Source organism: Akebia trifoliata, chromosome 10 (genome assembly GCF_017979445.1).
Source record: "Akebia trifoliata isolate Shusen 1 chromosome 10, ASM1797944v1, whole genome shotgun sequence".
NCBI classification, from domain to species: Eukaryota; Viridiplantae; Streptophyta; class Magnoliopsida; order Ranunculales; family Lardizabalaceae; genus Akebia; species Akebia trifoliata.
Window position 1 is genome coordinate 1,551,876 of NC_141384.1, and position 21,381 is coordinate 1,573,256.

General features: G+C 34.6%; 2 protein-coding genes across 7 annotated transcripts; one reads left to right on the forward strand and one right to left on the reverse strand.

The window, feature by feature from the left end:
* Positions 1 to 1,983: 1,983 nt before the first annotated feature.
* LOC147392644 (uncharacterized) lies at positions 1,984 to 10,348 on the forward strand. 5 transcript variants are annotated; one of them, XM_086455574.1, is made up of 9 exons: positions 1,984 to 2,705; positions 2,799 to 2,957; positions 3,046 to 3,192; positions 3,281 to 3,427; positions 3,517 to 3,663; positions 7,368 to 7,526; positions 7,615 to 7,761; positions 7,847 to 7,993; positions 8,318 to 10,348. In XM_086455574.1, the coding sequence occupies exons 1-9, from the start codon at positions 2,288 to 2,290 to the stop codon at positions 8,365 to 8,367; spliced, it is 1,521 nt and encodes a 506-aa protein (XP_086311700.1). In that variant the 5' UTR covers positions 1,984 to 2,287; the 3' UTR covers positions 8,368 to 10,348. The 5 variants fall into 5 exon arrangements, with proteins under 5 accessions (XP_086311700.1, XP_086311695.1, XP_086311696.1 ...); XM_086455569.1 differs by lacking the exons at positions 7,368 to 7,526; positions 7,615 to 7,761; positions 7,847 to 7,993; positions 8,318 to 10,348 and adding an exon at positions 3,975 to 6,036 and having other exon boundaries at positions 2,084 to 2,705; XM_086455570.1 differs by lacking the exons at positions 7,368 to 7,526; positions 7,615 to 7,761; positions 7,847 to 7,993; positions 8,318 to 10,348 and adding an exon at positions 3,975 to 6,036 and having other exon boundaries at positions 2,087 to 2,705; positions 2,808 to 2,957.
* A 723-nt stretch (positions 10,349 to 11,071) lies between these two features.
* Positions 11,072 to 17,852, reverse strand: LOC147392645 (uncharacterized). Of its 2 annotated transcripts, none has more exons than XM_086455580.1 (10): positions 17,342 to 17,851; positions 16,558 to 16,623; positions 15,696 to 15,876; positions 15,212 to 15,408; positions 14,749 to 14,799; positions 14,541 to 14,632; positions 13,574 to 13,698; positions 12,448 to 12,533; positions 12,015 to 12,119; positions 11,072 to 11,302 (listed from the first exon to the last, which is right to left on the reverse strand). In XM_086455580.1, the coding sequence occupies exons 1-10, from the start codon at positions 17,651 to 17,653 to the stop codon at positions 11,165 to 11,167; spliced, it is 1,353 nt and encodes a 450-aa protein (XP_086311706.1). In that variant the 5' UTR covers positions 17,654 to 17,851; the 3' UTR covers positions 11,072 to 11,164. The 2 variants fall into 2 exon arrangements, with proteins under 2 accessions (XP_086311706.1, XP_086311707.1); XM_086455581.1 differs by lacking the exon at positions 11,072 to 11,302 and adding an exon at positions 11,347 to 11,810 and having other exon boundaries at positions 17,342 to 17,852.
* Positions 17,853 to 21,381: the final 3,529 nt, after the last annotated feature.

Here is a 21,381-nt window from a genome sequence, read left to right on the forward strand (position 1 = left end):
CTTCGTTGGACACTCTGTTCAACATTGAGCTGACGCTGCAGTCTATAGAGAACTGTTGATTTTTTTAACTTGTATCTGGAGAAAATCAATCTATGACTACTGCGTCAGCACAGCAAATGTAGTGCCCAACGAAGGCAGTGTAGAACGACTCATCAAATTTCTCTCCGCTTCCTTTTCTTTTTTCTTATTAAAGATCCAACTCAGATCAAGAATTCAACCTTGTTTCTAGAAGTGTTGGCAATGATATGAAATATATCCGATGTCCGAACTGATCCGATCCAAAAAATATGAAAAATCGGATTCGGATCTACCCCAATCTGCTCTAGAGAAATCCACCACGAACATATTTTCATAATTTTTTTATTATTCTTAATCTCATATAAATACATATAGATAAAATGTTTTAGTCTTCTTGGTTTCCCTCTATATTTGTAGTTGGAAAGTAGAATTTTTTTAAAAAATTGGGCATTGGTATGTGTTCGGATCGATTTCGGATTAAGGATGAAATGAAATGGATCGGATTCGATTCACATGTTCATTAATCCATTCGGATTGGATCAAGTACATGTTTAATAAGGATTTATGTTTTTGAAAATTCCAACAGCATCAAATCATGCTTCTAAATACAAGGTGGTTCATTCCGAGCACTTAATAAGGAAACTATTTTTATTTATTTATTTATGAAATACAAATTTTAAAATTCAAAGAACAAGAGAACATTGTAGATCTCCTCACAAGTATAGGTTGTTAGATATTTTGAGTAAAATTGACTAGATTGATCTAGTTCTCACTACATGAAAATTCAACATGCCAAGTTCCAATATTTTAAAAACCAATTTTGACCACCGAGGATTATTTCACTACGTGAAAACTGAAAAAACCTACAGGAAAATTCGACGGGCTAAGGCCCACGAATTTTAGAAATCGAAATTCAACCGTTAATGGCCATCAAATTTTTTATGTTCCCCAAATTCGACAGTTTAGAGCCGCCAAAAATTTCTCATCCTCCATTAATTTGACGATTTCGGCCCGTTGAAAAAATATTTGGCAATTAAAAATTCGACGTCTTAGTCCGTCGAAGCCCATCAAATTTCAATTTTATGAAATTTGACGGTCTTGGGCAACTGAATGTGGATTTTTTCACGTTGTGTTGAAATTTTGATGTTCCCAAGATTTGAGGGCTTAGAGCCGTCAAATTTCTCCCTTTCTCCATTAATTTGAAAGTTTCGACCCATCAAAAAAAAATATTCAATAATAAAAAATTTGACGCCTCGGTCCCTTAAATTTTATGAAATTCGAATGCACTTTTTTCATATTGTGTCTCCTAATTCAAATGTGAACACATAAGTGCTAGTTTCTAGATGTGAGCATGTCAGTGATAACTTAGTTTCGCATGTTCAGATTTTCTGTCACAACAAGTTGGCTCAGTATTTGACTTAGATTGATAATTTAAAGGAGATGTACATGTTACACGAGCTACATGTACATGTCCTTTATTTCATTCCTACTAGTCTTTTGGAAGACTTTCTTGCACTTTTATTCTATTTATTATGTATTTTTATCGTCCGCATGAATTGTATTGGTGAATATGATGATATTTTGTGATGTATAAATCAATGTGTGAAAGAGGGGAAATATATAATATATATAAAAAAGGAGAAATTTTAATTAATGGTAATAAATCAAAGTACACCTTCCATGTATTATAGATAATTAGAAGAGAGAAAATAAAAGAAAGATTCTATTACCACATCAATTTTTACTAACAACACACCTATTCATATGCTTCCATACCAATTATTTTGGTTTGGTACCCCCTTGTGAGTTGTGACAAGTGTTGGTTTTTTTGGTAGTGTATTTGAAGATAAGTTTAAAATTTTTATTTATTTTTTTAGATAAATAATTTTGAAAAAATATCTGCATAGATAGTTTGGTTGGAGTGAGACATTTGCTTACACTTGAACGGGGTTGGAATATGAGACCAGATCTGTATAGAGTTGTGCTCTGGAGATAAGTATGGAGTGGAACGTGAACTAGCTTATAGAGAGAAAATTCAAAGATTTTTTTATAAACAACATTGTTAGATCTCCTCACAAACGCACAAGTATAGGTTGATCTAGTTCTCCTAGTGTGAGAATATCGGCAATAAATTTTTTTCCTCGAGATTAAAACAAATAAAATTAAATCAAGTATTCTCTATCCACTGCCACATCAGCACTGAGTAAGCAAGGAAAAAATCATTATAAAAAGGGATGTTGGGTTTAGTTAGATTTTCAGTTTAAAATTAATGAAGCATTGTTTATTATATATCATGGAGCGTAGTATAAGGCCTTCGTCTCTGATGTTGTGTTTGTGGGTAATGTTATTGGTTAAGTTTGAAGGATTAGGGTGTTTGGGATGCTTAGAACAAGAGAAAATTGCTCTGTTACATATCAAATCTGCCTTCAATCACTCAAAAGAGTCTTTTCTTTCTTCTTGGGACCCTAAGATGGAGACTAATTGTTGTCTGTGGGAGGGAGTTTTATGTAACAACATCAACACCAGTAGGCGAGTCATCAAACTCTCTCTTAATAATACCAGGGATTACAGGGATTATGAGTTAACAGATTTATGGTATCTGAATGCCTCCTTGTTTCTTCCCTTTGAGCAACTAAGGACACTTGATTTATCCGAAAATTGGATATCTAGTTGGGTTGAAAATGAAGGTAGGTCTTTCTCTCTCTCTCTCTCTCCCACACACACACGCACACACACACACACAAGGGACTGATTCATATCTTCTCTCTCTCCTGTTTTAGTACTCACAGGTTTCAATAAATTATCCAAACTCAACAAATTACAACACTTGGACTTGAGTAGGAACTCGTTTAAGAGTCTAACATCTTTGGGTGAACTTTCATCAGTTAAGTCTCTCAATCTCAGTTATAATGGCTTAGAAGGACCAATTCCAATTGAAGGTAAGCATGTTTAGTCCTGAATCTCAAAGAAAATCTGCCTTTAGTTTTAGTTTTTGTTCATATTTTTATTTAATCTTTACTTTTGTAGAGTTCACTTCTTTGATAAAATTGGAGGTGTTGGATTTAAGTAGTAACAACTTCAATGGGAGTATTCCTTCATCTTTGGGTGAACTTTCATCTCTCAAAGCTTTGTATCTAAAAGATAATTACTTACAAGGACCAATTCCAATTGATGGTAAGCATGTTTAGTCCTGAATCTCAAAGAAAATCTGCTTTTAGTTTTAGTTTTAGCTCATATTTTTATCTAATCTTTACTTTTGTAGAGTTCACTTCTTTGATAAAATTGGAGGTGTTGGATCTAAGTTCTAACAACTTCAATGGGAGTATTCCTTCATCTTTGGGTGAACTTTCATCTCTTAAGACTCTCAATCTTGGTTATAATGACTTAAAAGGACCAATTCCAATTGAAGGTAAGCATGTTTAGTCCTGAATCTCAAAGAAAATCTGCTTTTAGTTTTAGTTTTAGTCTATATTTTTATTTAATCTTTCCTTTTTGTAGAGTTCACTTCTTTGAGAAAATTGGAGGTGTTGGATCTAAGTCATAACTACTTCAATGGGAGTATCTCTTCATCCATTGGAAATCTGACTTCTCTCAAGGCCTTATCTTTGGAAAACAATGCACTCAATGGCTCCCTACCAATTCAAGGTAAACAGTTTAAATTGTTTTGCCACCTCTCCTTCTTCCCATTTATCAAGTTTCATTACTAAATATTTTTTGTATAAAATAGATCTTTATTCCTTGGATTACTCACTTGCCTATAGAAAATTGATATTTACTTTAATCTAAAATTCTCTAAGTACCTCTAACATTCTTTTTTTTTTTTTATTATCAGTAATGTGACATGAAAGAAAAATATACTTACTTTAAAGTTACTCATTTTAATAAATTTTTCATCATTTTAAAAGAACTTTTATAAGATAAGCATCACATGCATCTCACTTATTTCATTTCTCTAGGTTTGTGCAAATTGAAGAACCTTCAAGAGTTGGATCTCAGTGGAAATGGATTTGAAGGAAATTTTCCAGCATGCCTCGACAACTTGACATCTCTTCGTCTATTGGATCTGTCTCAAAATCAATTGGAAGGAAACATCCCTTCATCCTTTTTTCATGGTCTCACATCCCTTGAGTACATTTCTCTTTCTTATAATCGATTTGAGGGCCTATTGAAAATGAGCACATTTGCTAACAACTCTAAGCTTGAGGTCTTCGATTTTATTAGTCAAAATAATCAATTCATGATAGAAACTGAATATCCACCTTGGATTCCTAGATTTCAATTAAAAGTTCTCATTTTACAAAATGGTATCTTGAAACACTCAAATGTTACTCCTAGTTTTTTATCCACGCAACATGACTTGAGACACGTTGATCTATCCAATAACAATTTGAAGGGAAAGCTCCCAACATGGATATTAGAGAATAACACAAGATTAGAATCCTTAAGCCTTAAGAATAACTCCTTCATTGGTCCTTTTCATTTGCCATCTCACTCCAAAAATACTCGCATGTCTAGTTTCGACATCTCCAACAACCAAATCCATGGAGAACTTCCCTCCAAAATCGGTTCAATTCTTCCAAATTTAAACTTCCTAAACATATCTAAAAATTATTTGAACGGTAGCATTCCCCGGTCTCTTGGTAACATGAGAATCCTGTTGTCATTGGACTTGTGCAAAAATAATTTATCAGGTGAGCTACCAAAATGGATTGGAAACCTTTCGAAACTGGAATATCTCGTCATGTCGAAAAATTATTTTGAAAGTCCTATACCAAACACTTTTTGCAAACTCGAGATACTTGAATTTCTTGATCTTTCTCAAAATAATCTTTATGGGACCATGCCTTCATGCCTCAACTTAACATATCTGCAGTACATACATTTGCAAAAGAATGATTTGAGTGGACCAATACCAAAAGCTTTAGCCCGAAGTTCCTCCCTTGTGACATTAGATATGAGTGATAACAATTTGTCTGGCAACATTCCGAATTGGATCAATGCCTCTTCACATATGAGAGTTATTCTCTTGAAAAGAAATCGACTTCAAGGTCCCATTCCAAATCAATTATGTCAACTACTCCACTTAAATCTTTTGGATCTTTCTCACAATAATCTGTCTAGTTCAATACCTTCTTGCTTGAAAAATGTATCATTTGGTAAAGCATGGGATATAGGCTATGATTTTATTCCGTTCGACGATTATTGGGCTGAATCTTCATCCTCATCCAAGTATGGAATGCTTCTTGATTTCGTATTCCCTATCATTGGTGCAAGCATGGGTATCAAAGAACTAGAAGATGTGGAGTTTACGACAAAAAGAAGGTCCGAGTCTTACAAGGGTAACATTCTTTACTACATGTCTGGTTTGGACCTATCATGGAACAAACTTACAGGTCATATCCCATCAGAACTCGGTGATCTAAGTGGGATTCACGCGTTAAACCTATCAAACAATTATTTGACAGGGCCAATTCCAAAAACATTTTCCAACCTTGAGCAGGTAGAGAGCCTAGATCTTTCTTACAACAGATTGAGTGGAACAATCCCTCCACAGTTGACAAGACTAACATTTTTGGCAGTCTTCACGGTAGCTCATAACAACTTATCTGGTAAGACACCCGATATGAAGAATCAGTTTGGGACTTTCAATGAAACATGCTATGAAGGCAACTTCCTTCTTTGTGGACCTCCATTACAAAAAAGTTGCACCGCTACTGGAACACCGTCACTAATTCCAAGACCTTCAAATGCTGGAGAAAATGACACAAGCAATCTTACGAGTTTCTACATAAGTTTTGCAGTGTCGTATTTTATTGGCTTATGGGGATATGTAGCACTTCTCTACTTCAATTCTAGATGGCGAGAAATGGTGTTTGGTTATATAAATGCATTTGTAGATTCCTTTCAACACCAAAGGATCATTAGATGTATCTAGATTTCTATTAGAGGATTTTCCATGTGATATGTGTGAACAATTTAGATTGAAAGTAATATTACCACCTTGGATGTGATTACATATTTTTCCTTTTGTAGAGTTCACTTCTTTGAAAAAAAAAAAAATTGCAAGTGTTGGATTTAAACCAGATATTCACCAAGAAAGCAAAAAATATTCTCTCAAGTCGGCTATTGGACAAATCCTATATTATTTTACCTTTCTAATCTCCGATTATATACCTCTAATTTATTTGATGAAGGTGATTTTATGATAAATCATTACAATTATTACAATCCCAAATGCATTATCAGTCAAGACTATCGATTAGTGTAAAAACTTTGCCATCTCTTAACATGAATCCTGAGTCCATGTGAATTGTATTAGTGAAAATGATGATAATTGAAGTGGGAGGGGCACATGTTACATGCCCTACACGTGCAGGTCCTTCTCATATACTAATTAGAAATGACCTAAATATTCTTTTCTTCAACTTCTAACCAAAAACCTCTGAATTTCTCCCTAAAACCATTCATCTTCAAGTTTTTCAACTATACAACTAACTGTAGTTTGCCCCCACTACAAGAAAATCCTGGCTCCACGCCTGGTTAGATCTCCTCACAAACTCACAAGTATAGGTTGATCTAGTTCTCCTAGTGTGAGAATATCGGTAATAAATTTTGATTTATCTATTACGGCAAGTTGACTCACTTTTATAGAATAGCCATAAATTTTTTTTTTCTTGAGATTAAAACAAATAAAATTAAATCAAGGGTTCTCTGTCCACTACCACATCAGCACTGTGTAAGCAAGGAATAAAGCATTATAAAAGGGATGTCGGGTTTAGTTAGATTTTCAGTTTAAAATCAATCAATTGCAAGCATTGTTTTTCATATATCATGGACAGTAGGATAAGGCCTTCTTCCACGATGTTGTGTTTGTGGGTAATATTATTGGTTAAGTTTGAGGGATTAGGGTGTTTGGGATGCTTAGAACAAGAGAGAATTGCTTTATTACATATCAAATCTGCCTTCAATCACTCAAAAGGGTCTTCTCTTTCTTCCTGGGACCTTAAAGTGGAGACTAATTGTTGTCTGTGGGAGAGAGTTTTATGTAACAACATCAACACCAGTAGGCGAGTCATCAAACTTTCTCTTAATAGTTACAGGGATCCTTAGTTAACAGATTCATGGTATCTGAATATCTCCTTGTTTCTTCCCTTTGAGCAACTAAGGAAACTTGATTTATCCGAAAATTGGATATCTGGTTGGGTTGAAAATGAAATTAGGCCTCTCTCTCTCTTTCTCTCTCTCTCACACACACACACAACTGTCACACACACACAAGGGACTGATTCATATCTCTCTCTCTCTCTCTCTCTCTCTCTCTCTCTCTCTCTCTCTCTCTCCTGTTTTAGTACTCACAGGTTTCAATAAATTATCCAAACTCAACAAATTACAACACTTGGACTTGAGTAGGAACTCGTTTAAGAGTCTAACATCTTTGGGTGAACTTTCATCAGTTAAGTCTCTCAATCTCAGTTATAATGGCTTAGAAGGACCAATTCCAATTGAAGGTAAGCATGTTTAGTCCTGAATCTCAAAGAAAATCTGCTTTTAGTTTTAGTTTTTGTTCATATTTTTATTTAATCTTTACTTTTGTAGAGTTCACTTCTTTGATAAAATTGGAGGTGTTGGATTTAAGTTTTAACCAGTTCAATAGGAGTATTCCTTCATCTTTGGGCAAACTTTCATCTCTTAAGGCTTTGTATCTCAGTTATATTGGCTTCGAAGGACCAATTCCAATTGAAGGTAAGCATGTTTAATCTTGATCTCAAAGAAAATCTGCTTTTAGTTTTAGTTTTAGTTCATATTTTATTAATCTTTACTTTTGTAGAGTTCACTTCTTTGATAAAATTGGAGGTGCTGGATTTAAGTTATAACCACTTCATTGGGAGTATTCCTTCATCCATTGGGACTCTGACTTCTCTCAAGGCCTTATCTTTGGAAAACAATACACTCAATGGCTCCCTACCAATTCGAGGTAAACAATTTAAATTGTTTTGCCACCTCTCCTTCTTCCCATTTATCTAGTTTCATTACTAAATATCTTTTGTCTAAAATAGACCTTTATTCCTTAGATTACTCACTTACCTATAGAAAACTGATATTTACTTTTATCTGAAATTCTCTTAAGTCCCTCTTAATGTTCTTCTTCTTCTTTCTTTTTTTTTTATTACCAGTAATGTGACATGAAAGAAAAATATACTTACTTTAAAAGTTCCTCGTTTTAATAAATTTTTCATCACTTTAAAAGCAATTTTATAAGATAAGCATCACATGCATCTCACGTCTTTCATTTCTCTAGGTTTGTGCAAATCGAAGAACCTTAAAGAGTTAGATCTCAGTGGAAATTGATTCAAAGGAAATCTTCCAGCATGCCTCGGCAACTTGATATCTCTTCGCCTATTGGATCTCTCTCATAATCAATTGGAAGGAAACATCCCTTCATCCTTGTTTCATGGTCTCACATCACTTGAGTACATTTCTCTTTCTTATAATCGATTTGAGGGCCTAGTGAAAATGAGCACATTTGCTAATAATTCTAAGCTTGAGGTCTTCGATTTTAGTAGTGAAAATAGTCAACTTGTGTTAGAAACAGAATATCCACCTTGGATTCCTAGGTTTCAATTAAAAGTTCTCATCTTATAAAATGGTATCTTGAAACACTCAAATGTTACTCCTAGTTTTTTGTCCACGCAACACGACTTGAACGTTGATCTATCCAATAACAATTTGAAGGGAAAGCTCCCAACATGGATATTAGAGAATAACACAAGATTAGAATTCTTAAGTCTCAGGAATAACTCCTTGATTGATCCCTTTCATCTGCCATCTCAATCCAAAAACACTAACATATTTTTTTTTTGACATCTCTGTTAATCAAATCCATGGAGAACTTCCCTCGAAAATCGGTTCAATTCTTCCAAATTTATTGTTCCTAAACATATCTAAAAATTATTTGAATGGTAGCATTCCTCGGTCTCTTGGTAACTTGAGATTCTTGTGTTCATTGGACTTGTCCAAAAATAATTTATCAGGTGCACTACATGAATGGATTGGAAACCTTTCGGAGCTGGAATAACTCCTCATGTTGAAAAATTATTTTGGAAGTCTTATACCAAACACTTTTTGCAAACTCAAGAAACTTCAATTTCTTGATCTTTCTCAAAACAATTTTTATGGGACCATGCCTTATTGCCTCAACTTAACAAATCTGATGTACATACATTTATTTGCAAAAGAATGATCTTAGTGGACCAATGCCAAAAGCTTTAGCCTGGAGTTCCTCCATCGTGACATTAGATATGAGTGATAACAATTGTCTGGCAACATTCCGAATTGGATCAATGCTTTTTCATATATGAGAGTTCTTCTCTTGAAAAGAAATCGACTTCAAGGTCCCATTCCAAATCAATTGTGTCAACTACTCCACCTAAACCTTATGGATCTTTCTCACAATAATCTGTCTGGTTCAATACCTTCTTGCTTGAAAGATATATCATTTGGTAAAGCATGGGGTAAAGGTAATGATTTTATTCCGTCCGTGGGTGATTGGTTTGTACCTTCATCCTCATCTGTATATGGAATGCTTCATGATTTCATAAAATCTATCGATCTTGTAAGTGTGAGCGTCAAAGAACTACAAGATGTGGAGTTTATGACAAAAAGAAGGTCCGAGTCTTACAAAGGTAACATTCTTTACTACATGTCTGGTTTAGACCTATCATGGAACAAACTTATAGGTCATATCCCATCAGAACTCGGTGATCTGTGTGGGATTCACGCGTTAAACCTATCAAACAATTATTTGACAGGGCCGATTCCAAAAATATTTTCCAACCTTGAGCAGGTAGAGAGCCTAGATCTTTCTTACAACAGATTGAGTGGGACAATCCCTCCACAATTGACAAGACTAACATTTTTGGCGGTCTTCACGATAACTCATAACAACTTGTCTAGTAAGACACCGGATATGAAGAATCAATTTGCGACTTTCGATGAAACATACTATGAAGGCAACTCCCTTCTTTGTGGACCTCCATTACAAAAAAGTTGCACCGCCACTGGAACATCGTCACTAATTCCAAGACCTTCAAATGCTGGAGAAAATGACACAAGCAATCTTACGAGTTTCTACATAAGTTTTGCAATGTCGTATTTTATTGAGTTGTGGGGATATGTAGCACTTCTATACTTCAATTCTAGATGGCGAGAAATGGTGTTTGATTATATAAATGCATTTGTAGATTCCTTTCAACACCAAAGGATCATTAGATGTATCTAGATTTCTATTAGAGGATTTTCCATGTGATATGTGTGACCAATTTAGATTGAAAGTAATATTACCACCTTGGATGTGATTATATATTTTTCCTTTAGTAGAGTTCACTTCTTTGAAAAGAAAAATTGCAAAGTGTTGAATTTAAACCAGATATTCACCAAGAAAGAAAAAAATATTCTCTCAAGTCGATCTATTTAATCGGATATTGGAATCCTATGTTATTTTACCTTTCTATTCTCCAATTATGTACCTCTATTTTATTTGATGAAGGTGATTTTATGATAAATCGTTACAATTATTACAATCCCAAATACATTATCAGTCGAGACTATCGATTAGTGTAAAAACTTTGCCATGTCCGAATATGAATCCTGAGTCCACGTGAATTGTATTAGTGAAAATGATGATGTTTTGTGGTATATGCATCATTGTGTAAACAATTACAAAGCAAAAGAAAAAAACACTTGACCATTATCAAATTTGTAAACCCACCTACTCAGAACAAGACAAAAGGACAGAAGCTTGATTGCATTCAGAGCATTTTATCTTAAATTAAAGGAACAAAATTTAGATAAAATCCTCCTCGAAAAGGGTAAGTCAAGTGTTAAAACCCCATGAAGCAATGAATTCCTTGGGGGCATCCTCTAGGGTCCGGTTGACCCTTGACTCTTTCCGACGGGGCGGTGCATGTGACTGGGGGATTAGTCTCACCCCATGGGTGAAAAAAAAAAAACAAAAACAAAAATTGAACAAGGGGGGGGGGGGGGGGGGGATTTTTAATTAATTGGAGTAAAACAAAGTACACCCGTCCATGTATAGATAATTTAGTTTAGTACCCCCCTTGGGACAGGCAGGGTGATACAACTATAATCAAAGTAAACAAGATTTGAACCCTTTCTCTAGGGTTTGTGCATCCAAGTTCTTCCCAATGAACACGATCTTGTTTATCCTTGGTTCATCTGGGCCCCATAATCGATCCGGGGAGCCTTGAAAAATGTCGTGAACTCCCTACGATATCAATAAAAAAACAAGGAATTGAAACACAATCAACAGAATGAATAATATCCATGAACAAAATTGAACAATGGATATCAGATATCAATCAAGCCAATACCATAAAATTTAACCATATTACAAAAAGAAAACCATGAAACTAAACTGTAATTTTTTTTGTTGGTAAAAGATAGTAACAAACTACAATCACGACCCTTAAGCATTATCCAACATATCCTACAGACGTACTTCCTTAGCTAAACTACAATGGATAACCAAATGGTCTACTGTCCCACCACTTGTTTTGCACAAGCAACACAGTTACAAACTACAATCTTTCTTCCCATACTTTAAATAGTCCACTTTCACAATATCATCCAAGAATGCTCTCCATTATTTTATATTTTATTTCTTAAAATGATGCCATCTTAGATGGTTCATAATAGCCCCATACAAAGGAAGGAAACTGGTGAAGAGCGGCATAGAACAATCAACTTGAGAACATATCATTGCATTCAAAACCCTGTCCATAAGAAACCAACCCCGAACACCCTTGAAAGGTGGCATTTATACCCCAAACAAAACTCTAAAAAATTACTTGATGAATGGCAAAAAAAATGGTACTTAATTGCAAAGTAGAACACAATTGATTTGACTAGTAATAAGAGAAAAGTACTCGGAATACAATCATAGAAGAAGATAATGTTTTGGAAAGTAAGGGACTAACCTGGAAGACGAATCTCTCATTCATACCATCAACTGATAGGAGACCTTTCATACGATATATGTCATCACTACGCTCCAGCAACAATGTACCCAACCACATATTGGCCTGTAGTAGATATAACAACGGTCAGAAGTAATATAGTATCAGTTTTTTTTTTGCTAAGTACTATGAATCGATTTTTGCTACTCCAGCAGCATATGCAACTATACACATTCCTTGGCTTCTAGACCCACAGATTCCTCCAAAGGGCAGTAACAAAAGGAGAAGATAAAGCAAATGTGCTTTGATCCCATTCATAAGTCGTAATGAACCCCCCACCCCCCCTCACACAAAATAATAGGTATAAATGTTTGGTAGCGGAAGTTTCAACAAAATTCTTAAACGTAATTGAAGGAATCCAAATTTAAATAAACAGTAAGCAAGAACCACTAACCTTCTCAAGATCGAGGTTCCCTTCACAAACTATGCTGACAGAAGTAACGCCAGGATCATGAGTGTGATCATGGGCATGGTGATGTTCTGCATGCCATATTGTCAAAAAAAATGAACAGTCTTGCAAGAGGCATGGTGATGTTCTGCATGCCATATTGTCAAAAAAAATGAACATTCTTGCAAGATGCACTTCTAGAGAAACAAAGATTAACTACATGTCTAACAAATATACTCCACTGAATACCAGAGTATGAACAAATAATAATTGATAAGAAATATAGGACCAAAAACAGAAGGACCATATATCAGGAGACCATAAGAAATTGTTGTGGAGTGTAGAACACTTTATATTTAAAGGAGGGGGGGAATCAACTTCCTAAATTTGTGCTTTTGATGTTTAGCTCACAAGGGCCTCCTTCACCTTTTGAGATTTCTTCTTTTGCTAGGATTTATCCATTTAATCCTATATTCAATTACTAATCCAAAGAAGGCACAACTTAGTGGCTCGACACACAATTTCTACCATACAGGTTGATCAAGCATGAATGTTGATTAGAAGCAAGTTTGTTAAGCTCTTGGACTTACTAACGTGTCTGTATGTGTACTTTAGAAGCATACCCTTCAGGATGCATTAAGGAATAGATATCAGCCTTCCAGGGACATCATCATGAGCTAGCAATGGACCCAATTGCTTCTCATTATCCAACCTAATGTAATCACACAGTCATCGAATTACAAGCATGAGAATTATTGCAATGCTTCAGTAAATGTGAACCTATCTTTCTTCTTTTTTTCCGACAAGCGAGTGTGAATTTAACAATCTTAACAAAAAGCAAGTACATCGTTCTAAAAATGTTTACCACTTTTTTTTCATGGCCTAAAATATCACGTCTATTTCAATTGGAAAAACAAAAATGCAAGCATCCAAACAAAGGTGAAAGTAGTTGGTGAGTAGTTCATAATTTTTTCAACTACAGAAGCAATAAAAAAACACAATTCAGAGGGATCAGACATGATAAACCAATTAATATAAACTAATTTATATGCACATAATGGCCAAATATCATAAAATGCCATCTTTCTATTACTAGCTTTTACTGCTGAAATCTGCAACTGCTGACACCTACCATGTCCATGTTTGTCTTCATGATGATGGTGATCGTGGTCATGATCATGATCATGATCATGCTCGTGCTCATGATCATGATCATGGTCTTCCTTTGAACCTTCAGCATTGACAACACTCTCGATCCTGGCAATGTCCCAATGAAAGTTGATAACGAAGTTCATGGAAACAAATAAGTTCAAAAGAAAATTTAAAAGCATTTGGAATCAAACAATGATAATGCAAAAAAAAAAGAAAGAAAAAAAAAGGGAAGGGGGGGGGTTGATGTCATGACCCAAGTTATCTTAATGAAGTAGGGTTTTTAAAGGCGTTTGAGACTACACCTCGAGGAGCGCCTCAAGATGAGGCTTATAAACCCTAAGGAACAAGGAAAAAACAACTAATGCCTATGGCTTAGATCAGGAAGCTCCCACGAGGCGTGTGCTGAAAGTATGAGGTGTGACTCAGACCAATTTTTGGCCAGAGCACACATCTCACGTTAATTTTTCTTTTTGTTAAGCTATGCATTAACCGTATTTTCTATGTTTTCCTCTCTTCATTTTTGTCTTCTTATTCTTGTGCAACATAATTAGAGCATCTAAAAATAAAGTAATGATGAAGTCTATCAATTGATTTGATTCATAAATAAATTTTGGTAGAATTCAATTTTATTTTGTTCTTTGATAGGTGCAATATTTATACTAAAAAATATTCCATGTGTGTGATGCTTCCACCGTATGACTTGAGGCTTTAACAATAATTTCAAAATAACAATAAAAAAAAAACTATTACTTTGATAATATAAATATTCCTTTGTTATATTCAGATGCTAAAAAGTAATTAAAAATTTACCTTATTTCAAAGCATGGGGCATAACACAAATCATTCGCAGAACTAAATTGACTACAAACGATAAGATCGCCATTCCTTTACATTTGAAAATGCAGGCACTGAATATCTTGTACCAAAGAGAAAAGAAGAAAACAAACCTCTCCAGATCAAAGCCTCCAATCCCAAGAACATAATCCAAATCAACTTTTCCATAGTTGGTCCGCTTCAAATGGGCCATGCGATTAATATTCTACATGCAGCCATGGTTTCATGAAACAATTAAAATAGAGAGAAAATATACTATTGAAGTTAAGGTATGGATTCTAAAAAGCACATTTAAAATAAGCAAGAAGCACCAATTCCAACCTTTATCCGCTGGATCAAGGAAGCAATTTCTGGCTCACTGACAAGATCAGTCTAGGGACAAGGCAGAAAAACCCATTAGTCCCTAAAGAATATGCTTTTTCTAAGAAAATACATGGAAAACAACAGCATAAATGAAAAACACTCTTGGTTGTTATCAACCGAGAGCTGGTAACATAACTTTTTATAACATCAATCAGAGTTTAATCCATGGCTTCACTAAGGGAGTAGGTGGTCTGGGTGTTGCATTGGGTTTTCACTACCCAGACCACATTGTTCGGGAGGTGTTGACCTGGGTTCAATCTGATGGCCCATATCTGGGAATGAACTTCAAATCATGACCCAACGAAAGGTGAATATCATGCTCTGGCTTTTGAGAATTGTAACGGTCCAGGCTTAGGCTGACCAAAATCTAAAAGATTCAAACCCAAATTCAATTACAACAAACATATAACAATATCTCTACCTTGTTTACTATAATGCGGTCTGCATAAGCAATTTGCTCGACTGCCTCATTCACTATTCCTTTGGGCTTAACCTCATCCAAGTGAAAAGTGGCATGTTTTGCATCAACCAACGTAACAACACCATCCAGCTTGACATCGTTGAAAACTTGATCCTCAGCATAAAATGTTTGGATGATAGGCGAAGGGTTTGCTAAGCCTACAAAGTTGCAAACAAAAGAACCTTGGAAATTAGATGTACTTGGAAAAAAATTCAACAAATACAACCTTCAGAAACCAAGTAACTCCAGAAAAGAAAGTTAGCTTGAAAGCAAATCAGGATAGCCTACAGGTTATGATAAGCTTAACGGAGAGCACCTATTCAGATACATAAGAAATAGACATTTGGTGTCAATTTTTCTAAAAAGTGTGGCATATCCTTACAATACAAATTAGAAATGAATATCTTAACAGTTGCATTCACTACAATGGGAATGCATTACCTACCTGTAGTCTCGATAACTATATGATCAAACTTCCCTTTCTTCTTAGCAACCAATTCTGAAATCATCCGAACAAGATCACCTCTCACGGTGCAGCAGAGACAACCATTATTAAGCATAACTATGTCCTCAGCCCCAGTAGTTTTCGCAGCAACTAAAGAACCATCGATATCCACTTCACCAAACTGCAAGTTGGAACACGAGAAAAAAAAAATGTGGAACTCTACATTAGTTCATGACTGACTGAATTGTTTACACGCATGACCCATGTGATAATCATTTCTCATAAGCAAGGTTTAAAATTCGTATCGATTGAATGTTTCGGTTAATGAAATAAACGATACAGAATCAGCCAATACATTTGATACAAACCGAAATATTACGAGACATACCAGATACATTCCCGAAACATTCATTGTTTCTTCTTGGGTGATACCGAGACATATCAACCGATACATTCCGATATTTTAAACCATGCTCATAAGCATTGTTCCGTCTCAGAATGTCTACGGCGAGAAATATCAATCTCGACGGTGATCGGAACGATAACTGGAGGGATTATCTTAAGGAATGGCTCAGTTTATCTCGTCGTCTACTATATGTGTATCATACCATATCATTTGAGATGTCTCAGCTTTTCAATTCAGTGAAACACACTTTGACACCAATACCTTAAACCATGCTCATAATTGCCTCCAAAAAATTTTCACCCAGCAATGGTATATGAAACTTAAAAAAAAAGAAGACACGCACAAAAGTATTCAACTTTTAGATCCATAAAGGAGGCAAAACATAATAATCACCTAATCTCAATGACCAAATGCAACAAAGAAAAAATAATAAACCATTTAATATCCAAGCCATACCTCGTTTTCAATCACCGCAATCCGCTTTCCATGCTCGGCAGTCAAAATATGGTTAAGTAAGGTTGTCTGCTCAAATGAAAACAATATAGACTAATTAGCTAAAAGTTAAACATCAGCTTACCAATCCATTTACCTCATGGCTTCTTTGCATAACAAATATAGATTAAGCTACACACAGCAAACAATACTACAATTTCTAGTTAAGAAGCTAAAAAGATTCTCCAGAAACCCACTTTGGATTATTGGCTTGAAATAATAGTGTCAAATACATGAAATATGATATTTCAGAGTAACCAGAGAGGACTCACTAGCTGCAGTGATTCTGACTATCATAACAAAGTTTGGATTCGGTAATTATTCAGCAGGAATTCAATTCCGATAAATTCGGGAAAGTTTCATACAAAAAATGGGGAAATTTTTAGAAATATACAAATGAAGTTTCTGGGTTTCTTCCCAAAACCCATCATCTTCGACCTTCCTAAAAATCCAATCTTTCTTGAGTAAAATAAAATTTTGAGCCTGAAGGGTAATAATGTGACTATCTGTGAGGACATGTACTTAACAGAATCAAATATAACACAATACGAATCAAATAGTGGTAAATGATGCTGTAAGAAAATTTTTAAAAATTTAGCTTTCATAATGTTAACATGACTTCAATCAATTAAACCCATTACGTAGTAGCTCAATCCGATAAAAATAAGAATCAAATGGTTATAAAATGGTGCTCTACAAACATCTACGCTTTCAAATTCCATGAAAATTAGGTCAAATATCAAATTACCTTTCCAGAACCCAAGAACCCAGTAATAATTGTAGCTGGTATTCGATCATCTGGAGGGATTTTCGTCAAAACATCGGAACTCTCGCTTTGGGTTGTCGCTGCTGCAGATGTAAATCTACGAACGCGGTTCTTCGATAATGAGGAATTCGAAACAAATTTTAAATCGATTGAAGATGTTCGAAGAGTACGAGAAGGAAGAGTTCTGTGTCTCCATAGAAGCGGAAGGGTTGAGGTCTGAAGCCTTGGTGTGGTTGCCTTTCGCTTTAGTAATCCTACAAATGTCGTCGCTAAATCTAACGACATTGTAGCCATGGATGCTCTGCTCTGCGTGTGATAGAGAGAGAGAGAAGGGGTTTAGGGTTTTTGATGTTTCTCTGGTTGGTTTCTTTACTTGTTAATTCTTATCCAGAATTTGTGCATCTTGGTTATTGCTTCATGGCCTGTCAGTGCAGACTTCATACGCTGTTAAGGCGGGTTTCGTTCAATTTTTTTGGCCGCTCAGGTGTCCCCTCTCCCCCAATGGGATGTCTTATCTGATTTATCTTGAGAGATTCTATGGTCACATCAACTTTTGCTAACTCCACACCAATTCATATATATATATATATATATATATATATATATATATGTATACAAAAGTTGGTGTGGCAATAGAAGTTTTCTAAGCATAATTTGGGGAGCACCCCCAATTGCGTCTTACCATCTCAGCTAACCCCCCTGCGTTTTTTAGAAGCTTTCTTTATTATTACATTAAAAACTAGAGAAATTCTATTGTCATCCAATTCATATGCAAACCACTAACGAATTATTACACATTTGGTGTGGCAATAGAAGCTCTCTAAAAATAAAATAAAATAATTGATTATACCATTCATGATTGTATGAATTTCCTTACTTAATTAGTAAGATTTTAAATCTTACTAAGAATCATTTTGCTAAAATGAATTATCATGTTGGCCATCCAACACCACTGTCCTCTGGATTTTATAAAAAAATTCAAATTTAAGAAGAAAAAAAATTTAAGCTTGTACAAGATTTTGAAAACAAATAACTACTAAATTGTCATAGAACTCCAAATTTTAAAATTAAAGTTTATCGTCTACAATCTTGTGGGATCGGATCATGTTTTTGAATGCCACAAGGTTAATTGAATAATACTTAATATGAGTTGAAATCTTACTAAGTTAGTAAGACTAGTCGGATTATTATTTTTTTCAATCTGATGACCTATCCCTTGTTTCGAGGATTTTAAATTGTAGGTATTGACACTTTGAAATGTTGATCTAGATTAACCAATGTTGTAACAAGGACAATCTTGACCATTTGACTGTCAATCTCAATGATTCACGTTTGAATGTTGAGATTGACAATTTATTGTCTTTGAACGTGATTGCTATAAAAGGCCAATCTCAATGATTGAAACAAATGCTGATCGCAAGGATTTTTATTGTCAATCTAGACCATTTGAATTATCAATCTCCTGGATTGAAAATGGCATTAAAAAAGAAAAAGTCTATTAAATCGATCATTAACTTATCACAAGAAGTAAGGGAGATTTTTAAGTAATTTTTCCACATATAAATGGCCTAGACTGGCTCAATAGCAGTATTTAAACCTTGCCTTTGCAGGCGTTAAAGTCTGCTGCGTCACTCCAGGGTACTAGGCCTTTGTTGGTTTGTGGAAGGTAGCATCACTTCTAGCTAAATCTAGATTCCTCCCCAAACATCTCTCATTGGACTTTATTGAAAAATAGGATTCGGACATGGCAGTATCCGATTTGGACCAATTTCAGAAGGAGATGCTACACGACCCATGGGCCATAAGGCCCATTTTGATTTGGTTGCTTCTATCAATTCGTGTCGTGGAATAGCCGGGCCAGGCCAATCAGTGTCCATGCTATTCAACGGCCCAAAAACCATGATGGTTTTATGAAGTTAATTTGTTGGTGTTTATTGATTGAGTTTAGATGATCTGACTACCCCACACATGGCATACTCAATCGACTACCTGACGTTACGAGTTTAGAAATTATAGATCTGCACTCCTCGGGATACATAGTTCCCTCAAGATACACTTTTTATGGGGAAGTGCAGCCCGATATCCCGAGGAGCGTAGATATGCGGTTCCCGAACTTGTCGTGTAAGGGTAGTCGATTATTTTCAACGGTGAAAATAATGTTGTTGTTTTTTCTTTTAAGTTCTTAAAATTTTGTGAACTACATCTCTATGATGTCCGATCCATTTGACTACGTAGTCAAATTATCAAACACAATTTATGATACGTTCTATAACTATAAAGGACTGATGTTAGATACACTTCTTTGGTTGACCGACCATCCATGTGGCATCCAAAAATGGATCGGACATCATAGAGATGTAGTTCACAAAATTTTAAGAACTTCAAAGAAAAAAAAACAACATTATTTTCACCGTTGAATTAATTTGAATTTGGGAGTTCATAGTTGTCCATTTTAAAAGATTTGGATTAAGCCCAACAATTTTTTTGTTTTTGTTTTTTTTTGTTACAATGTAAGTTGTTCCATGAAATTTAGGGGGCTGTGGCGATGGATTGCCAATGTGATAATTCATGTGGGCCCAATGACTTTTAGTAAGATTTCGAGTTAGTCGGACTAACCTTACTCACATAAGTAACTTTGATTAGGTGTTTAATTTTTAATTTTATACTTTGAACCAAGGTATTGGGACCCTTGTTAGCAATTCGGAACACACCAAACATTCGAGTTCTATCTGATTTTGGGTTGCAAAAATCTGGTCAAAATTTTGATAAACGTAAATATGTGACATATGTTTTATACATGTATTATCTATTTCATTTCAAAATTTTAAAAATATGATAGTGGTGTTAATAGTAATGGTAATGATGAAATTGAAGATGTTAATGGTGATGATGAAGGTGATGATATAATGGTGATGGTAATAATGATGGTGATGATAATGAGGCCATTGAGATTATTGTTCCATTGGTTTATAAATAAAGACCAAAGTCAAGGGACGAATCATCAATTTGAAAAATTAAAATGGTATCACACATAAATGTAGATGGGTATATCATTATTTTTTTAAAGATGAAAGGGACATTTATCACCTAAAAATGTGGTTTCCTCCAAAATTTTGAAGCATGGTCGCTTCCAAAGTCGAATTTATGTTACTCTTTACAACATACGACAAGTTATAGTTACATGTAAAAAAAAATGTGTTTTTATTCTTTTTCAACTTAAAATACAAAATAATTCAATAATTCAAAGTATAATATTTTCACTGAAAAAAAAATATATATATATTGTGAATCTTTCACGAATTAAACGGGAAATTGCTAACAAGGACTGGGACCTCTTAAAGCACCCGACTAACCCTTGGGGTAAGTGCAATCCCGCACTAAGCCCCAAGATACACCAAGTAATTTTTGAGATAAATCCCTGAAGGGCAAAGGTGGCCTCGAAAGAAGGATTCAAACTCATGACCTCTGTTTCGTGAGGTGTGTTTATGGCCATCTCACCAACCTTTAGATGGTTATTAAGTGTTTAATTCATTGTGATGTTTCAACACTATAAAAAATGATAAAATCTCATATGTGATTTTATTTAGGGATAATAATCGCAAAGACCTATTTTTTGAAAATATGAATCAAAAAGTCCCTTCCAAAAAAATATGGACTCTTTAGTACCCAATTTATCAAACATTAGTCTAAAAAGGATTTTTAAAGTGAAAATGCCATAATTACCTTTTCAATGATTTTTAAAGTTTAAAGAAACATGTTTATTTGAGAATATTTGAGTTATTCGTACATTTTATAATTAATGACATGCCCCTTAAGTATGGTCATCTCTCATATATCCATTAAAAAAAATTGTTTCTCCAACTAAAATTAGTAATCTTTAAATCATATAGATGATGATAATCATGATGACTATAATAATAATGATGATGGAGATGAGTATGATTATCATCAAACTAATTTGTTCTATGTACATTATATTTATTAAAATATATAAATCATTTTAAATAATTAAAATATAATTT

What these genes read in the sequence shown, in the direction of transcription:
- LOC147392645 (XM_086455580.1), bottom strand. Translation starts at nt 17,653, where the DNA reads ATGGCTACAATGTCGTTAGATTTAGCGACGACATTTGTAGGATTACTA. An exon ending in ACCGCATTATAGTAAACAAG is followed by an intron (nt 14,800 to 15,211) that starts GTAGAGATATTG and finishes CCTTGTCCCTAG; the next exon opens with ACTGATCTTGTCAGTGAGCC. An exon ending in GGAACCTCGATCTTGAGAAG is followed by an intron (nt 12,120 to 12,447) that starts GTTAGTGGTTCT and finishes TATCTACTACAG; the next exon opens with GCCAATATGTGGTTGGGTAC.
- LOC147392644 (XM_086455569.1), top strand. Translation starts at nt 2,288, where the DNA reads ATGAAGCATTGTTTATTATATATCATGGAGCGTAGTATAAGGCCTTCG. An exon ending in TAGTTGGGTTGAAAATGAAG is followed by an intron (nt 2,706 to 2,798) that starts GTAGGTCTTTCT and finishes CTCCTGTTTTAG; the next exon opens with TACTCACAGGTTTCAATAAA. An exon ending in AGGACCAATTCCAATTGATG is followed by an intron (nt 3,193 to 3,280) that starts GTAAGCATGTTT and finishes TTACTTTTGTAG; the next exon opens with AGTTCACTTCTTTGATAAAA.